Source organism: Oncorhynchus clarkii, chromosome 6, assembly GCF_045791955.1.
Source record: "Oncorhynchus clarkii lewisi isolate Uvic-CL-2024 chromosome 6, UVic_Ocla_1.0, whole genome shotgun sequence".
Classification (NCBI taxonomy): Eukaryota; Metazoa; Chordata; class Actinopteri; order Salmoniformes; family Salmonidae; genus Oncorhynchus; species Oncorhynchus clarkii.
The window spans coordinates 1851656-1864103 of NC_092152.1; the positions used below are offsets into that span (position 1 = coordinate 1851656).

The window sequence follows — 12448 nt, forward strand, 5'->3', positions numbered from 1 at the left end:
GAGTAGATTACATTCTAGATGGTCAGAGTAGATTACATCTAGACAGTCAGAGTGGATTACATTCTAGATGGTCAGAGTAGATTACATTCTAGATGGTCAGAGTGGATTACATCTAGATGGTCAGAGTGGATTACATCTAGACGGTCAGAGTGGATTACATCTAGATGGTCAGAGTGGATTACATCTAGATAATCAGAGTGGATTACATCTAGATGGTCAGAGTAGATTACATCTAGATGGTCAGAGTGGATTACATCTAGATGGTCAGAGTGGATTACATCTAGATGGTCAGAGTGGATTACATCTAGATGGTCAGAGTGGATTACATCTAGATGGTCAGAGTGGATTACATTATAGATGGTCAGAGTAGATTACATTCTAGATGGTCAGAGTAGATTACATTCTAGATGGTCAGAGTGGATTACATCTAGATGGTCAGAGTGGATTACATTATAGATGGTCAGAGTAGATTACATTCTAGATGGTCAGAGTAGATTACATCTAGACAGTCAGAGTGGATTACATTATAGATGGTCAGAGTAGATTACATTCTAGATGGTCAGAGTGGATTACATCTAGATAATCAGAGTAGATTACATTCTAGATGGCCAGAGTAGATTACATTGTAGATGGTCAGAGTAGATTACATCTAGACAGTCAGAGTGGATTACATTATAGATGGTCAGAGTAGATTACATTCTAGATGGTCAGAGTGGATTACATCTAGATAATCAGAGTAGATTACATCTAGATGGTCAGAGTAGATTACATTCTAGATGGTCAGAGTGGATTACATTATAGATGGTCAGAGTAGATTACATTCTAGATGGTCAGAGTGGATTACATCTAGATAATCAGAGTAGATTACATCTAGATGGTCAGAGTGGATTACATCTAGACGGTCAGAGTAGATTACATTATAGATGGTCAGAGTAGATTACATTCTAGGTGGTCAGAGTGGATTACATTCTAGATGGTCAGAGTATATTACATCTAGACAGTCAGAGTAGATTACATCTAGACAGTCAGAGTAGATTACATTGTAGATGGTCAGAGTAGATTACATTCTAGATAATCAGAGTAGATTACATTCTAGATGGTCAGAGTGGATTACATCTAGACGGTCAGAGTAGATTACATTATAGATGGTCAGAGTAGATTACATTCTAGGTGGTCAGAGTGGATTACATTCTAGATGGTCAGAGTATATTACATCTAGACAGTCAGAGTAGATTACATCTAGACAGTCAGAGTAGATTACATTGTAGATGGTCAGAGTAGATTACATCTAGACAGTCAGAGTGGATTACATCTAGATGGTCAGAGTAGATTACATTGAAGATGGTCAGAGTAGATTACATTCTAGATGGTCAGAGTAGATTACATTCTAGATGGTCAGAGTAGATTACATCTAGACGGTCAGAGTAGATTACATCTAGACGGTCAGAGTAGATTACATTGTAGATGGTCAGAGTAGATTACATCTAGATGGTCAGAGTGGATTACATTCTAGATGGTCAGAGTGGATTACATCTAGATGGTCAGAGTAGATTACATCTAGACAGTCAGAGTGGATTACATTATAGATGGTCAGAGTAGATTACATTCTAGATGGTCAGAGTGGATTACATCTAGATAATCAGAGTAGATTACATTCTAGATGGTCAGAGTAGATTACATTCTAGATGGTCAGAGTAGATTACATCTAGACAGTCAGAGTGGATTACATTATAGATGGTCAGAGTAGATTACATTCTAGATGGTCAGAGTGGATTACATCTAGATAATCAGAGTAGATTACATCTAGATGGTCAGAGTAGATTACATTCTAGATGGTCAGAGTGGATTACATTATAGATGGTCAGAGTAGATTATATTCTAGATGGTCAGAGTGGATTACATCTAGATAATCAGAGTAGATTACATCTAGATGGTCAGAGTAGATTACATTCTAGATGGTCAGAGTGGATTACATCTAGATAATCAGAGTGGATTACATCTAGATGGTCAGAGTGGATTACATCTAGATATTCAGAGTGGATTACATTTAGATGGTCAGAGTAGATTACATCTAGATGGTCAGAGTGGATTACATCTAGACGGTCAGAGTGGATTACATCTAGATGGTCAGAGTGGATTACATCTAGATGGTCAGAGTGGATTACATCTAGATGGTCAGAGTGGATTACATTATAGATGGTCAGAGTAGATTACATTCTAGATGGTCAGAGTAGATTACATTCTAGATGGTCAGAGTGGATTACATCTAGATGGTCAGAGTGGATTACATTATAGATGGTCAGAGTAGATTACATTCTAGATGGTCAGAGTAGATTACATCTAGACAGTCAGAGTGGATTACATTCTAGATGGTCAGAGTAGATTACATTCTAGATGGTCAGAGTGGATTACATCTAGATGGTCAGAGTGGATTACATCTAGACGGTCAGAGTGGATTACATCTAGATGGTCAGAGTGGATTACATCTAGATAATCAGAGTGGATTACATCTAGATGGTCAGAGTGGATTACATCTAGATGGTCAGAGTGGATTACATCTAGATGGTCAGAGTGGATTACATCTAGATGGTCAGAGTGGATTACATCTAGATGGTCAGAGTGGATTACATTATAGATGGTCAGAGTAGATTACATTCTAGATGGTCAGAGTAGATTACATTCTAGATGGTCAGAGTGGATTACATCTAGATGGTCAGAGTGGATTACATTATAGATGGTCAGAGTAGATTACATTCTAGATGGTCAGAGTAGATTACATCTAGACAGTCAGAGTGGATTACATTATAGATGGTCAGAGTAGATTACATTCTAGATGGTCAGAGTGGATTACATCTAGATAATCAGAGTAGATTACATTCTAGATGGCCAGAGTAGATTACATTGTAGATGGTCAGAGTAGATTACATCTAGACAGTCAGAGTGGATTACATTATAGATGGTCAGAGTAGATTACATTCTAGATGGTCAGAGTGGATTACATCTAGATAATCAGAGTAGATTACATCTAGATGGTCAGAGTAGATTACATTCTAGATGGTCAGAGTGGATTACATTATAGATGGTCAGAGTAGATTACATTCTAGATGGTCAGAGTGGATTACATCTAGATAATCAGAGTAGATTACATCTAGATGGTCAGAGTAGATTACATTCTAGATGGTCAGAGTGGATTACATCTAGATGATCAGAGTAGATTACATTCTAGATGGTCAGAGTGGATTACATCTAGATAATCAGAGTAGATTACATCTAGATGGTCAGAGTAGATTACATTCTAGATGGTCAGAGTGGATTACATCTAGATAATCCGAGTGGATTACTCCTAGATGGTCAGAGTAGATTACATTCTAGATGGTCAGAGTAGATTACATCTAGATGGTCAGAGTAGATTACATCTAGATGGTCAGAGTGGATTACATCTAGACGGTCAGAGAAGATTACATCTAGATGGTCAGAGTGGATTACATCTAGATGGTCAGAGTGGATTACATCTAGATGGTCAGAGTAGATTACATCTAGATGGTCAGAGTGGATTACATCTAGACGGTCAGAGTGGATTACATCTAGATGGTCAGAGTGGATTACATCTAGATAATCAGAGTGGATTACATCTAGATGGTCAGAGTAGATTACATCTAGACGGTCAGAGTGGATTACATCTAGATGGTCAGAGTGGATTACATCTAGATAATCAGATTGGATTACATCTAGATGGTCAGAGTAGATTACATCTAGATGGTCAGAGTGGATTACATCTAGATGGTCAGAGTGGATTACATCTAGATGGTCAGAGTGGATTACATCTAGATGGTCAGAGTGGATTACATCTAGATGGTCAGAGTAGATTACATTCTAGATGGTCAGAGTGGATTACATCTAGATGGTCAGAGTGGATTACATTATAGATGGTCAGAGTAGATTACATTCTAGATGGTCAGAGTAGATTACATTCTAGATGGTCAGAGTGGATTACATTATAGATGGTCAGAGTAGATTACATTCTAGATGGTCAGAGTAGATTACATCTAGACAGTCAGAGTGGATTACATTATAGATGGTCAGAGTAGATTACATTCTAGATGGTCAGAGTGGATTACATCTAGATAATCAGAGTAGATTACATTCTAGATGGTCAGAGTAGATTACATTCTAGATGGTCAGAGTAGATTACATCTAGACAGTCAGAGTGGATTACATTATAGATGGTCAGAGTAGATTACATTCTAGATGGTCAGAGTGGATTACATTCTAGATGGTCAGAGTGGATTACATCTAGATAATCAGAGTAGATTACATTCTAGATGGTCAGAGTAGATTACATTCTAGATGGTCAGAGTAGATTACATCTAGACAGTCAGAGTGGATTACATTATAGATGGTCAGAGTAGATTACATTCTAGATGGTCAGAGTGGATTACATCTAGATAATCAGAGTAGATTACATCTAGATGGTCAGAGTAGATTACATTCTAGATGGTCAGAGTGGATTACATTATAGAGGGTCAGAGTAGATTACATTCTAGATGGTCAGAGTGGATTACATCTAGATAATCAGAGTAGATTACATCTAGATGGTCAGAGTAGATTACATTCTAGATGGTCAGAGTGGATTACATTATAGAGGGTCAGAGTAGATTACATCTAGATGGTCAGAGTAGATTACATTCTAGATGGTCAGAGTGGATTACATCTAGATGATCAGAGTAGATTACATTCTAGATGGTCAGAGTGGATTACATCTAGATAATCAGAGTAGATTACATCTAGATGGTCAGAGTAGATTACATTCTAGATGGTCAGAGTGGATTACATCTAGATAATCAGAGTAGATTACATCTAGATGGTCAGAGTAGATTACATTCTAGATGGTCAGAGTGGATTACATCTAGATAATCAGAGTGGATTACATCTAGATGGTCAGAGTAGATTACATTCTAGATGGTCAGAGTAGATTACATCTAGATGGTCAGAGTGGATTACATCTAAATGGTCAGAGTGGATTACATCTAGATGGTCAGAGTAGATTACATCTAGATGGTCAGAGTGGATTACATCTAGATGGTCAGAGTGGATTACATCTAGATGGTCAGAGTGGATTACATCTAGATGGTCAGAGTGGATTACATCTAGATGGTCAGAGTGGATTACATCTAGATGGTCAGAGTAGATTACATCTAGACGGTCAGAGTGGATTACATCTAGATGGTCAGAGTGGATTACATCTAGATAATCAGAGTGGATTACATCTAGATGGTCAGAGTAGATTACATCTAGATGGTCAGAGTGGATTACATCTAGATGGTCAGAGTAGATTACATTCTAGATGGTCAGAGTAGATTACATCTAGATGGTCAGAGTAGATTACATTCTAGATGGTCAGAGTGGATTACATCTAGATGGTCAGAGTGGATTACATCTAGATGGTCAGAGTGGATTACATCTAGATGGTCAGAGTAGATTACATCTAGATGGTCAGAGTGGATTACATCTAGATGGTCAGAGTGGATTACATCTAGATGGTCAGAGTGGATTACATCTAGATAATCAGAGTGGATTACATCTAGATGGTCAGAGTAGATTACATCTAGATGGTCAGAGTGGATTACATCTAGATGGTCAGAGTGGATTACATCTAGATAATCAGAGTGGATTACATCTAGATGGTCAGAGTAGATTACATCTAGACAGTCAGAGTGGATTACATCTAGATGGTCAGAGTGGATTACATCTAGATGGTCAGAGTAGATTACATCTAGATGGTCAGAGTAGATTACATTCTAGATGGTCAGAGTAGATTACATCTAGATGGTCAGAGTAGATTACATCTAGATGGTCAGAGTAGATTACATCTAGATGGTCAGAGTGGATTACATCTAGATGGTCAGAGTAGATTACATCTAGATGGTCAGAGTGGATTACATCTAGATGGTCAGAGTAGATTACATCTAGATGATCAGAGTAGATTACATCTAGATGGTCAGAGTAGATTACATCTAGATGGTCAGAGTGGATTACATCTAGATGGTCAGAGTAGATTACATCTAGACAGTCAGAGTGGATTACATTCTAGATGGTCAGAGTAGATTACATCTAGATGGTCAGAGAATATCCATAAATACATCCATCCCTAATATCAACAGTATATTAATGGTAATCCCACACTATGGTAATCCCACACTATGGTAATCCCACACTATGGTAATCCCACACTATGGTAATCCCACACTATGGTAATCCCCTCTCTGTCCTCCACAGTCAGTGGAATTATCAATTTGGGGGATTGAGGATGGTTGGGAGAGAGTGGAGGGTTGGGAGAATGTGGAGGGTTGTGGAGAGTTAGGAAGTTTAGGAAGGTTGTGGAGGGTTAGGAGGGCTGTGGAGTGTTAGGAGGGGTGTGGAGGGTTTTATGAGGGTTTTGGAAGTTTAGGAGGGTTGTGGACAGTTGAGAGAGTGTAGAGGGTTAGGAGGGTTGTGGAGGGTCGTCGAGGGTTGGGAGAGTGTGGAGGGTTAGGAGGGTTGTGGAGGCAGTGTGGACGGTTGTCAAGGGTTCGGAGAGTGTGGAGGGTTTCGGAGGGTAGGAAGGTTAGGAGGTTTAGGAAGGTTGTGGAATGTTAGAAAGGCTGTGGACTGTTAGGGGGTGTGTGGAGGGTTATATGAGGGTTTTGGAAGTTTAGGAGGGTTGTGGACGGTTGAGAGAGTGTTGAGGGTTAGGAGGGTTGAAAGAGTGTGGAGGGGTACAAGGATGTAGAGGGTTGTAAAGGGTTAGGAGGGTCGTCAAGGGTTGGGAGAGTGTGGAGGGTTGTGGAAGATTGTGAGAGTGTGGAGCGTGGGTAGGGTTAGGAGGCAGTGTGGAGGGTTAGGAGGGTTGGGGAGGGTTCGGAGGGAGGTGGAAGGTTTGGAGGTTTAGGAAGGTTGTGGAGGAGTAGGAAGATTGTGGAGGGTTAGGAAGGCTGTGGAATGTTAGAAAGGCTGTGGACTATTATGTGGAGGGTTATATGAGGGTTTTGGAAGTTTAGGAGGGAGTGTGAAGGGTTTGGAAGGTCGTCGAGGGTTGGGAGAGTGCGGATGGTTGTGGAAGATTGTGAGAGTGTGGAGGGTTAGGACCGTTGTGGAGGCTTAGGAGAGTGTGTGGAGGGTAAGGAGGGTTGTAGAGGGTTGGGAGAGTGTGGAGGGTTGGGGGGAAAGGAGGAAGTGTGGAGGGTTAGGAGGGTCTTCGGGGGTTGGGAGAGTGTGGAGGGTTAGGAGGGTTGTGGAGGGGTTGGACAGTGGAGGGCTTGGAGGGTTATGGAGGGTTGGGAGAGTGTGGAGGGTTGTGGAGGGCTGGGAGAGTGTGGAGGGTCAGGAGGGTTGTGGAGGGTTGGGAGAGTGTGGAGGGTTAGTAGGGTTGTGGGTGTTAGGAGGGAGTGTGAAGGGTTGTCGAGGGTTGGGAGAGTGTGTTAGGAGGGTTTCGGAGGGTTGTGGAGGGATGTGAGGGGTTAGAAGGATTAGGAACGTTGTGGAGGAGTAGGAGGATTGTGGAAGGTTAGGAAGGTTGTGGAAGGTTAGGAGGGCTGTGGAGTGTTGGAAGAGTGTGGAGGGGTAGGAGGGTTGTGGAGGGTTGGGAGAGTGTGGAGGGTTGTGAGGGTTGGGAGAGTGTGGAAGGCTAGGAGGTTTGTGGAGGGTTTGGAGAGTGTGGAGGGTTCTGAGGGTTGTGAGAGTGTGGAGGGTCAAGAGGGTTGGGAGGGTTGTGGAGGGTTGGGAGAGTGTGGAGGGTTGTGAGGGTTGTGAGAGTGTGGAGGGGTAGGAGGTTTGTGGAGGGTTTGGAGAGAGTGGAGGGTCGGGAGGGTTGGGAGGGTTGTGGAGGGTTGGGAGAGTGTGGAGAGGTAGGAGGGTTGTGGAGGGTTTGGAGAGAGTGGAGGGTTGTGGAGGGTTGGGAGAGTGTGGAAGGCTAGGAGGTTTGTGGAGGGTTTGGAGAGTGTGGAAGGCTAGGAGGTTTGTGGAGGGTTGGGAGAGTTTGGAAGGCTAGGAGGTTTGTGGAGGGTTTGGAGAGTGTGGAAGGCTAGGAGATTTGTGGAGGGTTGGGAGAGTGTGGAGTGACCCTCCACACTCTCCCAAGGGGGGTTGTGGAGGTTTGGGAGAATGTGGCAGGTTGGGTGAATGTGGAAGGTTAGGAGGGTTGTGGAGAGGTGGGAGAGTGTGGAGGGTTAGGAGGGAGTGTGGCGGGTTAGGAGGGTTGTGGAGGGTTAGGCGGGTTGATTGATATTTCATAAGTAACCGACGAGGGCTAAATTGATATCCAATAAGTAACTGACTAGGGCTAAATTGTTATGGATTGGTGCACCCACTTGGGTTGTGCCGTGGCGGAGGTCTTTGTGGGCTAGACTCAGCCTTGTCTCAGGATGGTAGGTTGGTGGTTGAAGATATCCCTTTAGTGGTTATATCCTGCCTGTTTGGTCCTGTCCGGGGATGGGGCCACAGTGTCTCCTGACCCCTCCTGTCTCAGCCTCCAGTATTTATGCTGCAGTAGTTTATGTGTCGGGGGCTAGGGTCAGTCTGTTATATCTGGAGTACTTCTCCTGTCTTATCCGGTGTCCTGTGTGAATAAAAATATGCTCTCTCTAATTCTCTTTCTTTCTCTCTCTCGGGGGACTTGAGCCCTAGGACCATGCCTCAGGACTACCTGGCATGATGATTCCTTGCTGTCCCCAGTCCACCTGGTCGTGCTGCTGCTCCAGTTTCAACTGTTCTGCCTGCGACTATGGAACCCTGACCTGTTCACCGGACGTGCTACCTGTCCCAGACCTGCTGTTTTCAACTCTCTAGAGACAGCAGGAGCGGTAGAGATACTCTGAATGATCGGCTATGAAAAGGCAACTGACATTTACTCCTGAGGTGCTGACTTGCTGCACCCTCAACAACTACTGTGATTATTATTACTTGACCCTGCTGGTCATCTATGAACTTTTTAACATCTTGGCCATGTTCTGTTATAATCTCCACCCGGCACAGCCAGAAGAGGACCAGCCACCCCTCATAGCCTGGTTCCTCTCTTGGTTTCTTCCTAGGTTCCTGCCTTTCTAGGGAGTTTTTCCTAGCCACCATGCTTCTACACCTGCATTGCTTGATTTTTGGGGTTTTAGGCTGGGTTTCTGTACAGCACTTTGAGATATCAGCTGATGTAAGAAGGGCTATATTTGATTTGATATCCCATAAGTAACTGACTCGGGCTAACTGGATATCCCATAATATCACACACTTGGAAGCATCCATATTAAAAAGTGATGTGTAAAACTTGATTGCCTTAAGGTATGGACGAAGGTCAAATAAAACGTCTTTTTTTAGTAGGCTAAGCTTTGTGATTTGGTTGCTGTTACTCAGTTCCACCTGTCATAGTGTAAACATTCTACAAGTCAAGTTCAGTGCGATAATCTGCGGTGGTTTGAATCCTGGCCAAAGTTGAAAGTTCATTGGTTGACCTATTGTTAATGTTCTGTATTGTTGTCATGTCTGACAAGTGTACTTTTGAGCTAAAGGTAAACCCACACCCTCGTGCCTCTCCAGGTGTGTTTGTCCTCCTGGGCTTTCTAGCGTATCTCTGAGATGTAGAGAATGTTAGCGTGTGAGGAGACAGAACTTGTGGAATGTAGGGAGGGTTCTGCTTCCAAGTTCCCTGCTGCCAGGTGTGTGTGTGTGTGTGTGGGGTGTGTGTGTGAGTGTGTGTGTGTGTGTCCTATGTACACAGTGATCCTAAATAATGACCAATAAATTACAGATACAGCCATAGTGGTTCACCAACTACTGCTTCCCTCAAGGACAGACATTGGTTCTACCAGACATCCCTGATGTGTTCAACTCAATTAGGATATTGGAAAACATTGAAGGAACACAACAAGGGAAAGGTTATTCTGTGTGAAGGGGAGAGTTGGTGCCCTGTTAGAGTGTCCAAGACACAACCACTGACACTGGACTTTGACCACAGAGTCTTTCTTTAGCTAAAAACCCGTGTCCCAACCCATCCACTGGCCTCTCACATCAACTCACATCTAAATTGTGGATCTTCAATGCCAGACAAAGACATTTCCTTACCCTTCAAACCCTTACACTGCTAGCTCCAGCCACCTCTAACCAACATGGATGGGCATGTTACGGTTTTACAATAAGGGCATGTTACTGTATTACAATAAGGGCATATTACGGTTTTACAATAAGGGCATGTTACTGTATTACAATAAGACATGGGCATGTTACTGTATTACAATAAGGGTATGTTACAGTATTACAGTAAGGACATGTTACGGTATTACAATAAGACATGGGCATGTTACTGTATTACAATAAGGGCATGTTACGGTATTACAGTAAGGGCATGTTACGGTATTACAATAAGGGCATGTTACTGTGTTACAATAAGGGCATGTTACTGTGTTACAATAAGACACAGCATGTTACGGTATTACAATAAAACACGGGCATGTTACTGTATTACAATAAGGGATGTTACGGTATTACAATATGGGCATGTTACTGTATTACAATAAGGGCATGTTACTGTATTACAATAAGACATGTTACGGTATTACAATAAGGGCATGTTACTGTATTACAGTAAGACATGGGCATGTTACTGTATTACAGTAAGACACAGCATGTTATGGTATTACAATAAGACACGGGCATGTTATTGTATTACAATAAGACACAGGCATGTTACTGTATTACAGTAAGATGTGGGCATGTTACTGTATTACAATAAGGCACGGGCATGTTACGGAATTACAATAAGACATGTTACGGTATTACAATAAGGGCATGTTACTGTATTACAGTAAGACATGGGCATGTTACTGTATTACAGTAAGACACAGCATGTTATGGTATTACAATAAGACACGGGCATGTTATTGTATTACAATAAGACACAGGCATGTTACTGTATTACAGTAAGATGTGGGCATGTTACTGTATTACAATAAGACATGGGCATGTTGCTGTATTACAATAAGGCACAGGCATGTTACGGTATTACAATAAGACATGTTACGGTATTACAATAAGGGCATGTTACTGTATTACAGTAAGACATGTTACTGTATTACAATAGGACACAGGCTCACCTTAAATCAGTAGCTCTTGGCAGCAGCCTCTTCTTACCATTGAAGTATGGATGAAAGTCCTCTGTCTTCAGTCTGTGGGAATAGTCGATATAGCCAGAGATCTCCTGTCCAAGAGCGTTACGGTCCCTTATGAAAATAATAGACTGGAGGAGAGACAGGAGGAAACCGTGTGTAAATGATCCAATTAGGCACATTTGGCCCAATATAACACAATAGATCTGGTCAGTCAGCTGTTAACAAGTTGTTGTTGTTAACAGGTTGTTGTTGTTAACAGGTTGTTGTTAACAGGTTGTTGTTAACAGGTTGTTGTTAACAGGTTGTTGTTGTTAACAGGTTGTTGTTGTTAACAGGTTGTTGTTAACAGGTTGTTGTTAACAGGTTGTTGTTGTTAACAGGTTGTTGTTGTTAACAGGTTGTTGTTGTTAACAGGTTGTTGTTAACAGGTTGTTGTTGTTAACAGGTTGTTGTTGTTAACAGGTTGTTGTTAACAGGTTGTTGTTAACAGGTTGTTGTTGTTAACAGGTTGTTGTTGTTAACAGGTTGTTGTTAACAGGTTGTTGTTAACAGGTTGTTGTTGTTAACAGGTAGTTGTTAACAGGTTGTTGTTAACAGGTTGTTGTTGTTAACAGGTAGTTGTTGTTAACAGGTAGTTGTTGTTAACAGGTAGTTGTTGTTAACAGGTTGTTGTTGTTAACAGGTAGTTGTTGTTAACAGGTAGTTGTTGTTAACAGGTAGTTGTTGTTAACAGGTTGTTGTTAACAGGTAGTTGTTGTTAACAGGTTGTTGTTAACAGGTTGTTGTTAACAGGTTGTTGTTAACAGGTTGTTGTTAACAGGTTGTTGTTGTTAACAGGTAGTTGTTGTTAACAGGTTGTTGTTGTTAACAGGTAGTTGTTGTTAACAGGTTGTTGTTAACAGGTAGTTGTTGTTAACAGGTTGTTGTTAATAGGTTGTTGTTGTTAACAGGTTGTTGTTAACAGGTTGTTGTTGTTAACAGGTTGTTGTTGTTAATAGGTTGTTGTTGTTAACAGGTTGTTGTTAACAGGTTGTTGTTAACAGGTTGTTGTTAACAGGTAGTTGTTGTTAACAGGTTGTTGTTGTTAACAGGTTGTTGTTAACAGGTAGTTGTTGTTAACAGGTTGTTGTTAACAGGTAGTTGTTGTTAACAGGTTGTTGTTAACAGGTTGTTGTTAACAGGTAGTTGTTGTTAACAGGTTGTTGTTAACAGGTTGTTGTTAACAGGTAGTTGTTGTTAACAGGTTGTTGTTAACAGGTAGTTGTTGTTAACAGGTTGTTGTTAACAGGTTGTTGTTAACAGGTAGTTGTTAACAGGTT

At 41.6% G+C, this 12448-nt stretch overlaps 1 protein-coding gene across 1 annotated transcript in view; it reads right to left on the reverse strand.

The window, feature by feature from the left end:
- The window catches only part of LOC139411860 (cilia and flagella associated protein 299), a 250765-nt gene that overhangs the window by 32716 nt on the left and 205601 nt on the right, over positions 1-12448 (reverse strand). The window contains exon 4 of the mRNA XM_071158605.1: positions 11115-11257. Coding sequence (XP_071014706.1) covers positions 11115-11257 — 143 coding nt within the window. The remainder of the gene's footprint in view (positions 1-11114; positions 11258-12448) is intronic.